The 15647-nt window shown below is 36.8% G+C and overlaps 1 protein-coding gene across 2 annotated transcripts in view; it reads right to left on the bottom strand.

Moving 5' to 3' along the window:
* Positions 1–15146, bottom strand: part of LOC138693492 (zinc finger protein 235-like) — a 28079-nt gene extending 12933 nt beyond the window's left edge. For both annotated transcript variants that reach the window (XM_069817498.1, XM_069817499.1), the window contains exons 1-3: positions 14925–15146; positions 2688–2773; positions 1347–1484 (exon numbers count right to left, since the gene is read on the bottom strand). In XM_069817498.1, the coding sequence (XP_069673599.1) occupies positions 1347–1484; positions 2688–2768 (219 nt within the window). In that variant the 5' untranslated portion in view covers positions 2769–2773; positions 14925–15146. The remainder of the gene's footprint in view (positions 1–1346; positions 1485–2687; positions 2774–14924) is intronic.
* Between the last annotated feature and the right edge of the window lie 501 nt (positions 15147–15647).

Below are 15647 nucleotides of genomic sequence, written 5' to 3'. Positions count from 1 at the left end.
GGCGAAAGGCACGTCAGCCATTAAAAATGCCACTGCTAACCAATGCTATGTGCAAAAAATGCTTAATATGGGCAGAATTACATAGAGACCGGAGAGTGAATGACTGGAAGAAGGTACTTTTCTCTGATGAATTTCATTTCTAGGTTCATGGCCACCATGGTACTTACGTGTGTAAAGGATCCAAAAAGCTTTCTTCAGCTCATATCCAACAAGCATCAAAACAACCCCCGAAAATACTGTTCTGGGGATGTTTTACAAACGAATGGCTTGGAGGCACTTGTTTCTTCAACAAGACCTGGCAAGACGCCATACACTGAATACCATGTTGCACGTCTCCAAGTTCCTCAACCAAAAAGTTCTTCCCTGGCAGGCAACTCACCTCAGTGAGAACTTGTAATGAATTCGCAAAAGGAGCGGCAAAACTAGATTATTCTACAAAAAGAAAAAAATTATTCGTTCCCTCATTCAAGTTTCGTTTCGCAATGCAGAAATTAAGATGATTTGTGGGAAATTAATGCAATCCATGCCAGGTCGTGTCAATGACGTAATTACAAGCAAAGGAGGCCACATAAATTACTGAGGCAGGTTGAACATTCGTTATATCCTGTACTTGCAGCTACACACACTTGGTATGGCTTGCTCGGATTAATCTCCATTTTAGTAAGCAACCATCCATTCTCATATAGAACTACACTGCATTGTGCCACGGTTGAAACATCTTCTAAATTAATGTTTGGACGGTTGATAGATTATAAGGTTTAAATACGGCATCGTGAGCTGGAACTAATTGTGAACATTTCAGACAAAAGAATGTATTTATGTAACCTCGTGAATGAACTCAATATTGCTCGGAAGAGACATACAGATCAAATAATTAGAACTGGAAAATTTTATGCTGAAAATTAAGTGTTAACTAGAGATAATGATGAGAATCAGACTGAGGAAGAAGTGCTGGCTTGTGGATCAATGATCTCTAACTCTGAGGTAATGAAGAGGAGGTAGTGATTCCAGGTGCACGTAACAGGGTTTCGTAAGGGCGTCCTCATAGAGTGAGATATTATTGAACTCACTATCATTTGTATCTGGTGAAGGAGGAATGCAATGTTTATTGATGATTCAGAGTGGGTCATGGTTGTATACAATGGTGTTGTGATTTTATACTGAGTATGTATGTGAAATGGCTACAAGTTGGCTTCAATAAATAAGACAATATCATTGTCACAGAGAAGGTGTTAATGCTTCCATAGTATGTGGAAAAATACAGTAGACGCAGATGTAAACAGATGGCGTGAGACTAATGGATTGAAGATAATTATCATTACAAGAAGAAGCAGCACGCATCTCACCTGAGCTTCACACTTCAGCGAATGAAAATTAACTGCTACTTGAGATTCCTCAACTTTCATCTCTGAAGTAACGTCACAGCTCTGGTCCACGCATTCGCCCTTTATCCAGATCGTGTGCTCGTCGAACAAGTTCCCTTCCTGCAGGACACAAGCACATGATAAGTGATTGATATAATGCCACAGTTTGACTTCTATTCCCAGCATGTTGGCTGCATTGAGATAAAATTGACGTCAGACCAATACCAGATGGAACAGAGGTCACTACTTCCATATCACTTACATTACTGGGCCAATAATTCAAGATAATTACATTCTGGCTGCCGTCATGGACACCAACTGGCTCCTGTTCCTTCCTCCACGCCCAGTATGCTGTCCACAGCAATGCTTTGGTACCCTTCTCTACTAATTAGTACTTGATAGGTTTCCTCTACAGCCCATCACAATACTATTTATACCGTACATATCTCAGCACTTGAAACAAATGACTTCAGAACACAGAGTTTTGAATTCTACAAACATCTGCAATTCAAATTTTTTGTTTCCGATACCCTATTATAAAAGTGAAGGGTATAAGTTTACGACTTCAGCAGAAATTAATTTGAAATTCTATTTCTCTATATTTCTATTAGAGTCAGCGAAATTAATGAAATTTTGTGAAAAAATGCAGCACAAGTATAAAGAAACAAAACGAATTCAATTGTAGCCATTATAGTTCTCACTTATCCATGACATCTGAGTCACTACCACTATTGCTACTCAAGAGTGAACATTTGCTTAAGTTGGAATTAAGCTTTTCTGTAATCCAGTGTGAAAGCCTAAAAACTCATATTTTGGTTTAATTGTTTCGCACTTGGCACTGTTTCCAGAATATGTCGTTAATTTTATTAATTTTTCGCATCTAATTAAGCTGTTTAAAATTTCAAGTAACTGTCAAATCGAAGTAAGGTCTGATCATGCACAGTAATATGTACAATCACCTTCACTTCAACATCTCTACTATTGATACTCTTCTCCGTTTTACTTGTGTCGTTAACGCCATTGCCTTATTTAGAAATGCAGATCTCAGTTCCATGCACAACACTGATGCGTGGCAAACATGTTACACAAAGAAACTGCTTTGAGGTAAAATTAATAATCTAAGTTAATACTCTTTATCATGAATTGCAACGAAAATTAAACTATAAGCGTTGCAAAAAGGTGTTATTTAGCAACTGATGCTTCGGCTGGTCCTATTTATCAAACTACAGCTACATCAGCCTTGCTGTCTGCAGTTCACAGCTGATTATGAGTCTTTCTATGTAATAACATTATCATAACACATAGTAAAGACTATCAGTTTACCTCGGATAAAGGCTTCTTCTCTTCTGCACCCGTGTTATCAGCCAATGGGTCTGCTTCAGGTTCCATCTTGACGACATCCATTACAACTGAAAAAGGTGATTAAGAATCTGACATTCTTTTGCAGAATATGAGCCACTGAGAACAGTCCAGAAACCGGGTAACGAATGAAACCGTTGTTTCATCCTGTTGGTGATTCAGCATGTCTCTCCATTTCCCTAATTATGTTTCTGGGTAAAGTGTAGAAGCCATATAACGACTTGAGTAGTTATTGCACGCGTGCAAGCTCTTACCTCACACCAGGCTTAACTTAATCCCCGCCCAGTGAGAAGTTTAGAGGGTTTGTCGAGGCAACAGCCACCTTCTGGATAACTTGCCTGGGCTCAGTGTCTAGTTCTGTGGGAATGTAATAGAATTCCTTGAGCCGATATTCATTCCTGGGACTGGTACAAACAGGTTAATGATCCGTTTTTAATTTCGATGCACATTTTAACTGTAATCAAGTTTTTGCTAACCATTTTTCCATCAACTGCATTTACGAAGAGAACATATTCAGTAATAACTATAAAATGGAAGAATGAAAGGAATGTATGTAGTGTAAATCTTACTAAAAATTAACTTTGAGTATACTTCAACACTGATAAAACTGTAATGAATTTTACAAGATGATTCTGTCAGATAAAAAAATGAGTGAAGGTTACTTTCCTATGCACTACAGGAAATTGCTAAAATACCTTGAAAATGCCTAGGATTTATAGCATGGAGTATTGGGAATTAGATGCGATTACTAGGAGAGTAGTATACCCATCCAGCTTTACTTATATAGTAAACTCGCCATGCATGGATGAAGAACACCGCCATATTTTCTCAATGTAACGTAATTTGAAGGACGGAATAATGGGATTTTCAGTGTCGAATATACCTCTTAGATAATACTACACATGTAATATAACCTAATGCAATCTCTGACAACACTAAACACCTACTCTAATCTAACCTAACCTAATCTTTCACATAATACTACACACCTAACCTAACGTGTCACATAATACACACCTAATCTAACCAAACCTGCCCCTCTCAAATGTCTGAATTTAATGTTCTCAATTATGTCAGGTAAAGAATACAATCCGTGTATTTCTGCGTTGTATAACTACAGTAGATTCATCCTCCTGTAACTTCATCCCTCTTAGACCCAAATATTTTCCCAAGCACCTTATTCTCAAACACCCTTAACCTCTGTTCCTCTCTCAAAGTGAGAGTTCAAGTTTCACAACCACACAGAACAACCAGTAATGAAACTGCTCTATAAATTCTAACTTTCAACTTTTTTGACAGCAGACTGGATGATAAAAGCCTCTCAACTGAATAATAACAAGCATTTCCCAGACTTATTCTGTCTTTAATTTCCTCCCGAGTATTATTTATATTTGTTAGTGTTGTTCCAAGATATTTGAATTTTTCCATCTCTTCGAAGGATAAATTTCCAATCTTTACATTACCATTTCCTACAATATTCAGGTCAAGAGATATAACCATTATACTTTCTCTTTTCGGGACTTACTTCCAAACCTATCCCTTTACGTGCTTCAAGTAAAACTCCCGTGTTTTCCCTAACAATTTGTGGATTTTCTCCTAAGATATTCAAGTCATCTGCTTAGACAAGCAGTTGGCGTAACCCATTCAATTCCAAACCTTTTCTGTTACACTGAACTTTCCTAATTGCGTACTCCAGAGCGAAGTTAAAAAGTAAAGGTGATAGTGCATCTCCTGCTTTAGCCCGCAGTGAATTGGAAAAGCATCAGATAGAAACTGACCTATACGGACTCTGCTGTATGTTTCACTGAGACACATTTTAATTAATCGAACTAGTTTCTTGAGAACAAAAATTTAATATGAATAACATATAAAACTTCTCTTTTAACCTAATCATATGCCTTTTTTAAATCTATAATAATTGATGTATTGTACGTATTCTTATGCCCCCATTTTTTGTCCAATTTCTGTCGAATACAAAAAATCTTATCAATAGGTGATCTATTAGCCTAATACTGCACTGATGATCCCCAATAAATTCATCTACATATGGAGTTAATCTTCTCAAAACAATATTGGACAAAATTTTGTACGACGTCAACAAAAGTGATATTCCTCGAAAGTTACTACAGTTAGTCTTGTCCTCCTTTTTAAAGATAGGTACAGTTATGGACTTCTTCCATTGTTCTAGTACAATTTCCTTTACTCAAATAGCAAGTACAAACTTATAGATTTCGCTAGACAATATGCTTCCATCCTCTGGTTTTAATTCTGCTGGAATTTGTTCGGTACCGGGAGACTTGTACTTTTTCAAATCTTCTATCTCAATTTCGACTTCAGAAAGTGCAGATTCGGGTATAAATGGCTCAGCAGTTTGTATTTGAATTTCGTCTTGATCATTTCTATTTGGCCTGTGTACATTCAGTAGTCGTCGAAAATAGTTTTTCCATCTGTTCAGAATTGAATGAGAGTCAGCAAGCAAGTCTCCATTCACATCCTTGATCACATTTACCAATGCCTTATATCCGTTCTTAAATTCGTTTATACACTTACATAAATCTGTAATGTTTTTATTCTTACTATTTGTTTTTACTTCGTTCAGTTTTCCTTGAAGTAATTTCTCTTTTTATTCCTAAGGCCGGTATTCACAGTCTGTGCCGTTTTATTTTCGGCACTCTGTGTTTCTTTCATTCTTTTTCTATTTTCTTCCTTATTCATGTCATTTTTCTGTTGTTAGTTACCCTTACTTCTCATAGATGGCGCCCTATCCGCCATTTTAGGTCTCATTCTTCCTTTTCATAGATAGCTTGTTCTTCTTTCTGCCATTATTGGTCTCTTACTTCTCACGTATAAGGAGCGAATTTAAGTTATCACGTGATGTGGGCTTTTGAATTTCATTGTCTCTGTTCTCATTATTAATTAATTAGCGTCTTTTTCTGGTGAAGAGCGGTGGAGGCGGAGTGTCTTGGGTCGACGCTCAATGAGAATGGTTGTGGAACAGCCATTGAGAGCTGGGGTTTTTGTTTGGCGGTGATCTGTGATGAAAGATCTGCTGTAGTCAGGACTCAATCTGGGATAGTCTCTAACTACATGTGGAAGCGAGGGCGGGCTGTGGGATGATGGTGGCATGATAGTTGGAGAGAGACCATTGTTCGTTGGTTTCGAGGCTGGTCTGCCTACGATCATAACAGGTTTTTCAACATCAGTAATTGTATGTTTCTTTAAGTAATATAAGTATATTTGCTCTCAAACAGGGGATTATGTAATTCACTTTTGTTTAAAGTATCCGCTGGCATTTCGTCAATGGTATATTTTATATTAGTGGTGTTTACCTTCATATTGGTACTTCCTGCCGCATTCAAGAAGTATAGTATTGTCAACCAATTAACTTATACTTATAATCTGTTATTACAGATTGTGTCACTATTGTGTGTAATGGGGAATGCCAGTTGAGTGACGAGGAATTGGCAAGCCATCCCGAAGGATTAGTAGAGTTATAGTTGATTTTATTCCCCCTGCATCCATTTTGTTTATTTTCTTATTACCGGAAGTGTTATCTAATAAATGTAAACAGATAGTTTATTACTTATGCTGAGTGTTTCATTTGTTCCACCTCACCCATGAGATTATCGACCCTATCGTACGTTTGATGGCAGGGTAAAAGTAATTATTATTTATACGAATTATACAATTTAAAAAGAGGCAAGCCATGTCAAGCCGGTGACTTATTTGTTCAATAAGTATGACTTTGTTAAGCTATACTTATTGGAAAATCTCAACTTATATGATTACGATATTCATAGTCGGCTAATAAGTCGTACTTTATTAAGTTTCATTCAATAAGTGTAACTTATGTGTATACAAATAAGTCGAACTTATTGGTATGAGAAATTGCACGGCCATCGTCACGACAATGTAAATCAAACAGTCGATTTTCTTTTGTCTCTAAATTTATATGCATAGCTTCTGTAGGATACAATAAAATGATTGATTAATGTACGGAAAGAAGAAAAGAAAATATTTCAGTTATGTACAAAAAGGTGATTGTATGGAAGGAGATTATTCTAAAATATTCAAAGATTGTAGAGAATAAGAAGACCAACGCAGTTTTTTTAAGACGTACCTGCTTGAGCACGGGTAGAAAGTTCACAAGAACAAAACTTCCACGAAGAAAGGAGAAAGGATGTCCGATCTTTAATGAAGCCATGGTCGAGAATATCCACAAGGCGAGGTGCTCCCCATCGGTTACATGAAGATCAACTCTATGTCTGAGCTACGACGGCTGGCCGGCGTCAAGAGCATGGGCGATGCGGAATGCCCCACGCTGCTGGACATCGAGATCATCAGCGAGCAGGACGACCCCAGGCAGCGCCCCAACTTCGGCGTCAAGTGCAAGATCTTCGAACTGGACGCTTGCCAAGGCATCGGAAAGGTGTGTCTGGTGTACATGGACAAGAGCGAGTGCGAATCCGATCTAAAACGAGAGGACCCCAAGATCTGGCTGCTGGACAGAAGTTTCGAGTGGCACTACCTGGCTGCAGAATACACAACATAAGCGAGACATTAACTTAATCCAGGGGGACTCCTCCATGTAATAAATAAATTACGAATAATTCTGCTGCCGTATTCGTCGATACATATTGTGGAACATGTAAGTAACCCTAATACAATGTTTTCTTTGAAAAGTGTATATTATAACATAAAGAAATAAATTATGAAGTTCGTTTATGCGAAATTGGCAAATTTATTGTAATTGATTACAGAGAACTGGAAAACAACTACGTATAGGCTACTAAAGACGAACATCAAATGCCATCAAAGAACGTCAAACAGTGATGGCTACACGAGGTGGTCTTCCAGTAAAATTGGGAAGGACATTGATCCAATTGTAGCACAAATAATCCCTCGCACAATGGTCCAAGTTCCAGGAGCGGTTGACTCCGATATGATTGCGAGTGAAGTAGGAGGTAAGCAGTGTTACATTCAATGTTCTTTCTTGAACTTTTAATTTGTTTCTCAGCCTATTAGCAATTATTTGTTAATAAAGAATATTATCAACTCATATTTACATGAAGCGAGGTAATAGGTAACTAGACCTAACAAGTGATAGAATGAGGAAGAATAAAGCCTACACAACATAATTAGCCAGTTGACATAGCCTACATATTGTTTACATTGCAGTTGTGTTCGCAGACGTAGAGGGAGCACATCTTGTACCAAATCCTTCCAAGGACGTATCCCCCCTCTACTGCTGGACCATCCAACTCAGTTGCAGCTGAAACAACAGCGACAGTAACTACAGCAGCATGATTGGATTACACAAGAAAGCGCAGGAATGTAGTTTTGAAGGAACATATTGATTCATTATTTCAGTTAAAAACAATGAAGGCAAAATTAGAAGTAGAAGTTGCGGAAATTGTGTTGCGTGAACAACTTACTGATATTGAGCTAGCAAAAAATATAAAAGGTCAAAGGTTGGACATTTGTTGACATAACTAAGCATAATTATGGTAGAGACTACTATATTTCATTATAGACGAAGTGCATGTAAAAGATTTTCGTTACCGCATCAATATTGTTGTTCAAGTCTCTGAAATCGAAACGGCACACGCTTTAACTGCCATTTCGCTCTTTGTCACTTCATTGAAAGTGCCTCGTTGTTGCCGGATCTTAGTTAATGGTAGCAACAATTAGAATATTGAATATTTTTTCTAGGGTTAGATACCACGGAGAAAAACTAGATGTGGCAATGCCGCACATGTTTAAAGTGTATCTGGTGGTTAGAGTAATTATTATTACTTTTTACAGGTCAATAATGCAGTTGAGATCGGAAACCCACAAACAAATGCCGCTTGTCCATAATGAAAATGGGACTACTATAGTTATCAAATACTTCAATCGGTTATTGTTTAAAACTTCATAGTATTCGTTGTTGACATTCCAAATTTTCTCTATTTTAACAGTCTTACTAATAAACCGTGTATAGTTTTTATAAGAGACTTATGCAGAGTTGAGACAGAAAACGTTACTAATAAACCGTGAATAAGCTATGTACGTATAAACAGGCTGTAACTATACAATGGGAATTGCTTTGCAGTAGTTATATACACGAAACCCCTTGTTTAAGCGTTGTATATAGGGAAAAATGGCCGCCCCTCTAACAGCTGTTCGTATCGACTGTAATTTTATGATGATATTTACCTTGTAACCACAGAAGAACAAACCAAAGATCATAGAATTATTAGAATAATATTGCTGTAGCTTGTATTCTTTGACCAAAATGTAGTGTGGTAATCGATTAGAGCCAGTTGTACTATCGATATTTAACACGCCACACTAGAGCGCTCTACCGGATGCAGTAGAGAACCTCAGATATTCTATTACCTTTCGTAACGAAGTAATGACGAAACTATGACGTAGCTGTGTAACAGTTGTACTGTTATACACGACGTATGTAGTGATTATTAGTAAGGAATTTACACACGACTTATAAACGAGCTACTCATTGTGTAAGTATAAGAGAGTTAAACGTCTGTATATAGAGTTTTTATTAGGAAGACCGTAAATGTTTTGGTAAATCACATAAATGAATAAATATTTTACTTCAGTGAAATACATGAAAACCAATGGTACCATAACATTTGTTTACATTTTATCATCATGCCTCCTAAACACTCTGTTAATCAGTTCTCCCTGAAAGCCAAACCGAAGGTTGCTGTGCAGGTGATGCAACAGGCACAGGTTCTTATGGATGAGTCGTTACATCTGGATCATCTGGTAAATTGTCATTCCTCTCCGACTTCGAATTGTTAAGCACTGCACAGGTAACAATAAATTAAATTTGGGACATTCTCGAGTTTGTTTTTTATACCAACCGAGAGATAAGGAAATCTCACCTTCTATACCTCAAGAATTTTCTCCACTACATTAATTCTCGTCCTTTTTTTTCGGCTCTATTGTACCTATAAAATTTAAAGTGCCAGACCGATATTGCCACAACTCCTTACATTTGACAATTTATTTACTTTCATTATGACAGTCAGAAAACTTAATTGGTTATTGTGGTTGCATGTTCGGTGAGGTCTACAGTCTTTGAAGCCCTGAACCAGTGGGAAGGATAGCTGCGAATATATTGAATAAGCAGTCGTGGACAACTGATATGGGGTAGTCCTCTAGTTTGGGGGTTAAGCGAAGGGCTAACAATCCATCACAGTAAAAAAGAGCTTGTTACGAAACCCCAACATAAGGCTCGAAATGGGATTACAGCTAAGAAATAATATTATGACATTTGGTACTTGGAATGTTACGAGTCTTTATAGATCAGGAGGGGTAGCAAAAGAACTACTTAGATATAGAATAGACTTTGTGGGAGTACAGGGAGTCAGGTTAGATGAGAATGGCCTATCACCAATTTGGAACAGGATTCTTTATTCATAAAAAAGATGGGCAGGGCATGTAACACGTATGGGTAAATCCAGAAATGCCTATAGAATGTTTGTTGGATGACTTGAGGGGAAAAAGACCTTTGGGGAGACCGAGACTTAGATAGGAGGATAATATTAAAATGAATTTGAGGGAGTTGGGACATGATGCTAGCGACTGCATTAATCCTGCTGAGGATAGGGGCCGATGGCGGACTTATGTGAGGGCGACAATGAACTTTGGTTTCTCTCATTTGTAAGTATGACAGCAAGAAGATTTTGTTTTCCATTCATTTTATTAATACATAATAATTTAATTTAAATTGACTGGATAAGGGAATTTAATCTTACTAATACTCAAATTTTATCCATATTAAAGAAACCTAACATCACCAATATATTGAACAGGCTACTGTACCTCATTTATATTATAGAATACAGTTATGGCTATATTTTAAGAACATTAAACTTATTTCAAAGTTTTTCGTGGCATATAATCTCAAGCGAACAATAAGTAGTAATCTAGAAGAACTGGTAAACCTCGCTGTCTCGGTTTTGTAAGAGTTCTTTCCACTTTCGGAAGTATTGATTCCAAAATCTTTTGCGAAAATGAAACCTCCTTTTGAATTCAAGATCATTATAAAATTCAAAGTGACCCATGATGTTTCGCAAGTAACGCTTGGGCGCAAATTTTCTGCATTTCAGCAACTTCGTTAGCCAGTTCTTCATAAACGTTATTAATTTTTAGATTAAAACTGACATAAGTCAGGGGTTCCCTTGACTTGATAAAGTTTAACTTATTTCATAACATAAGTCGCACTTGAGTCACTATGAATTGCAATAAGTTCGACTTCATGAAGGCAGACTTTGTAAAGTAAAGCTTATAAAATAAGCACGACTTATAATAAGTAAGACTTATTTGGACAGAAAACTGCAATTGAGACGAGATTTAAGTTCGACTTATATACAAGTATGACTTATCTCGACTATGAATACCGGCCTAAGTGTACGATTTGCTTCCCGTCTTTCATTGAAATAATTATCTCTATTCGCCTCAACTGGATCCTGTAAGAATTTTAATTTTGTCTGTTTCCTTCTTTCTACTACCATGGAAAAATCTTCATCAAACCACGGTTTCTTTTTCTTAATTTGAGAATAACCTATACTCTGCTCAGCTGCAATTTTGATATTATCTCATATATTCCCACACGCTAATAACATCTCTTCCTCAAGTTCGTCGAAACATCCTAAAGCGGCTAACCTATTTGAATTTTCGAACTGATAATGTTTAGTTTCCTTATTCTTTAATTTCGGAATATTGAGTCTCATAATATTAACTTCTTGCTCTACTCGCGTGGCTACTGACGGTCTTTCTCTCAATTCTGCAATTACCAAATAATGGTCAGAATTAAAGTCTGCTCCACCCCCCCCCTCCCCCACAAGGGAGAAAAAGGTGAAACGAGGATTGAGCGGATTCCGACGATTTTGCAATACAAAATGTTCGAATTATAAAGCGAATTTGATGGAATTTTTTGTGGAGATGCATTTTAAAACTTAAGCATTCTATTGGTAATTGTTACAAGTAAAATAACTGTAGAGATATGTGGCAAATTACCTGTGAAATGAAACGTCCAACGTAATGTGAGTGCAAACGTTCTGTTTTCTAGTCAGTGAAACGATTTTAGTCACATGAAACACACGATACGATGTAATGTGAAGAACGCTGAACTGTTATTAATTCAATACGCACTGAAAAACACTCCGCTGGAGCATATATTACTACAATAAACACATAAATTTCACAACTGAACTTTCTTTCGAAGCCCGCCATTATGATACACAATGACGTCCTTCAACTGCCAACGTAAAAAACAAAAAATCACTACTTCACGACAGCCACACTCAATCGTTTGCGTTTTCGATCAAATTCGTGCATGCACCGCTTTCCGGATCAATAAAGTTGAGGCTCTGATTCACAGTCAAATGACGGAAATTGTTAACATCCAGGCCTTCATATCCCTTCCAGCAGTCCGTCATTATTGTGGTTTGAGCGGCGACATGTTTCCGAATAACACCAAGAAAAGTATCTTTGTCCCTCTTATTATTCGGACAAATCTCCAATCGCACTTCCTTCGTCTCACGATCTATCATGCCCAAAACCCGAGAACCCTCCACAATACGACCACCAGCCTAAAATTTCCTACGTCCAATCTTGCATTCATCAATTTCTACTATATGATTCGGCCCTCCAATTCTAGGTTCGTTCTTCTAACGGCGATCCACATTGTCTGAAAGAAAATAACACTTATAGCAAATAAAAGCCTACAAAAACCTAAACTAACCTAACCTAACGCATCATAAAAGTCTAAACTAACCTAACCTATTTCACTAAACTCCAAAACTAACCTAACCTGTCAATAAAACCTAAACTATCCTAACCCAACATTGCACAGTTTCGTATATGCAAAGCATAACAAAAGCCTAAACTAACCTAACCCAACTTCTCAACAAAATCCTAAACAAACCCAACCTAACCTGCCACAGATTTGCCTACACAAAGCATAAAAAAGCTAAAACTATCTAACACATAACAAAAACCTAAAATAACCTAACTTAATCTAAACCCTAAACAAACCTAACCTAACCAAAACCCTAAACTAACTTAACCTAACCAAATTTCTAACCTAACCTAACATAAACAAACCTAACTAAAACCCTAAACTAACCTAACCAAAACCCTAAACTAACCTAACCTAACCAAAACCCTAAACTAACCTAACCTAACCAAAATCGCAACCTAACCTAATCTAAAGAAAACCCTAACCAACCTCACCTAACCTATCCTAAACCCTAAACTAACCTAACCCAACCAAAATCCTAAACTAACCTAACCTAACCAAATTTCTAACCTAACCTAACATAAAACTAACTAAAACCCTAAACTAACCTAACCAAAACCCTAAACTAACCTAACCTAACCAAAATCGTAACCTAATCTAAACTAACCTAACCTAAAGAAAACCCTAACATAACCTCACCTAACCTATCCTAACCAAAACCCTAAACTAACCTAACCTAACCAAAATCCTAAACTAACCTAACCTAACCTAACCTAATCAAAACCCTAAACTAACCTAACCTAACCTAAAACCCTAAACTAACCTAACCTAACCAAAACCCTAAACTAACCTAACCTAACCAAAATTCTAACCCAACCTAACCTAACCAAAATCCAAAACTAACCTAACCTAACCTAAACCCTAAACTAACCTAACCTGTCACAGATAATTATGCTTCGTATCATAAAAGTCTAAACTAACCTAACCTGTCACTAAAATCCTAAACTAACCTAACCTGTCACTAAAATCCTAAACTAACCTACCTGTCACTAAATCCTAAACTAACCTAATACGTAACGCATCATAAAAACCTAAGATAACGTAACCTGTCACTAAAATCCTACACTAACCTTATCTAACCTAACCTAACCTAACCAAAACCCTAAACTAACCTAACCTAACCAAAACCCTAAACTAACCTAACCTGTCACAGATAATTATGCAACGCATTATAAAAGTCTAAACTAACCTAATATGTCACTTAAATCCTAAACTAACCTAACCTGTCACTAAAATCCTAAACTAACCTAACCTATCACTAAAATCCTAAACTAACCTAACCTGTCACTAAAATCCTAAACTAACCTAACCTATCACTAAAATCCTAAACTAACCTAACCTGTCACAAATAATTACGTAACGCACCATAAAAACCTAAGCTAACCTAACCTGTCAATAAAATCCTACACTAACCTTATCTATCCTAATATTATTTCAATGTACCGAAGTACATATGATATTTCCATGCAGATATTCTGCGTCATCATACGATACGTTCCATTACTCTTTCATCGTTATCTATCCTAAGCTAACCTGTCAGTAAAATCCTAAACTAACCTAACCTGTCAGTAAAATCCTAAATTAACCCAATCTGCCATAACAGTTCATTTTCTTACCTCTACACACTTCCCTCAAGTATGAAAACCAATCCGTGATCGTTGACTCCGCTACATCTGGTACATTCGTCTCATCGCACTCCCTTATTGTTTGGGAGTACGAAAACTCCCCACAAAGTGGACACTCCATATTTGCGGGAAGCAGACCTTTCTCCCGGCACCACTGTTGCGCTTCATTTTCACTATTAATAATGCTCAGCTTTCTAATATTAATACGATCACCTACTGCAGCCATTTCCACAACTACGAATTCCCGCTCGAACATTAGAAACTAGCGCGAAACATTCGTTATGTTATATCGATAGCTATGAATTTATACATTTTAAATACCCGCGTAACCATCCCGCTGCAATATTGCAAACTAGCGCGGAACGTTCGTAATGCCTCGTAAGTTATGTTGGTATGACATGTAAGATGGCTGGAAGTGCAGGAAGAGAATACGCTCAATCCTCGTTCAACCGAGAAAAAATTGAACCTAGCTTTAACTTACAATAAATTAAACTCACACATTCAATCATTATTGTAAAGTGGTTGAACTAACAAACTTAACCTAACTTCTTTACCGTAAAATCCTGGAGATTATCTCAAATCAAATACACAGATTAGGAACGAAAAATCTCACTTATTATAGTACAATATGACGAAAGTGTCGATAATTTTCAAAGAAATACTAATACCTACATTAAAAATACTTGTAATGTGAAGTAATGCAGAAAAATAACGCCGTAAGGCAGAAACGTATAGCGGATTAGATATCGATATATGTACCTGCTTGAATGGTAAATATGCGGTTGATGTTCTCCGGGGTAATCAGAGTAACACAAATAATAAAGTAGTCGTTACGGTAATTTTATTAGTCACCCAAATATCCTATGGCACCTTTCTGTACTAACCGCGGAAATAGATGACAAGATCAACCCCGCCGTGAAACGTCAATTTCCGAGGTTCCATGGAAACCGGATGAAATGAATTCCCGCGGAATGACATTTATTTGATAATATCCGTGCATGATTTTTTTTTTTTTTTTTAATATTGGCTGACTATCCTTACTATCCTTAAATGTTATAAATTATAACTAAAGCGAAGCAAAACGTGTAGCAAAAAGGAGTGTGTTATATGGCAGTAACATTTTTAATAGCCTCCCTGTCGATATAAAAAATGAAACTCAAAATTTAAGATTATTTAGGGCCAAATTGAAGAAGTACCTAATTTCTCACGCCTTCTATAAATTAAGACTTTATAATAGTATTAAGTTTTTTGACTTGTTCCATATTCTAGCTGTAAAGCAATGTATGAATACCATGGAATGTTAATAAATACAATACAGTGCAATATAACTATTGCCAATAATTACATGACTATTTCCGCATTGCAACAGGAGATCGTTGAACTTAGTTACGGTATATCCCTATCACATACAAACATATTGTTATCAGGGGTAATATGCATCAATGCGCCCACGCATGTGATCTGGGGTTAAACTTGAGCTCA

The sequence above is a fragment of the Periplaneta americana genome, chromosome 17 (genome assembly GCF_040183065.1).
Source record: "Periplaneta americana isolate PAMFEO1 chromosome 17, P.americana_PAMFEO1_priV1, whole genome shotgun sequence".
In the NCBI taxonomy this organism is placed as follows: Eukaryota; Metazoa; Arthropoda; class Insecta; order Blattodea; family Blattidae; genus Periplaneta; species Periplaneta americana.
Note: the sequence above shows the minus strand (reverse complement) of the source record. Positions and strands in the feature narration are given on the sequence as shown.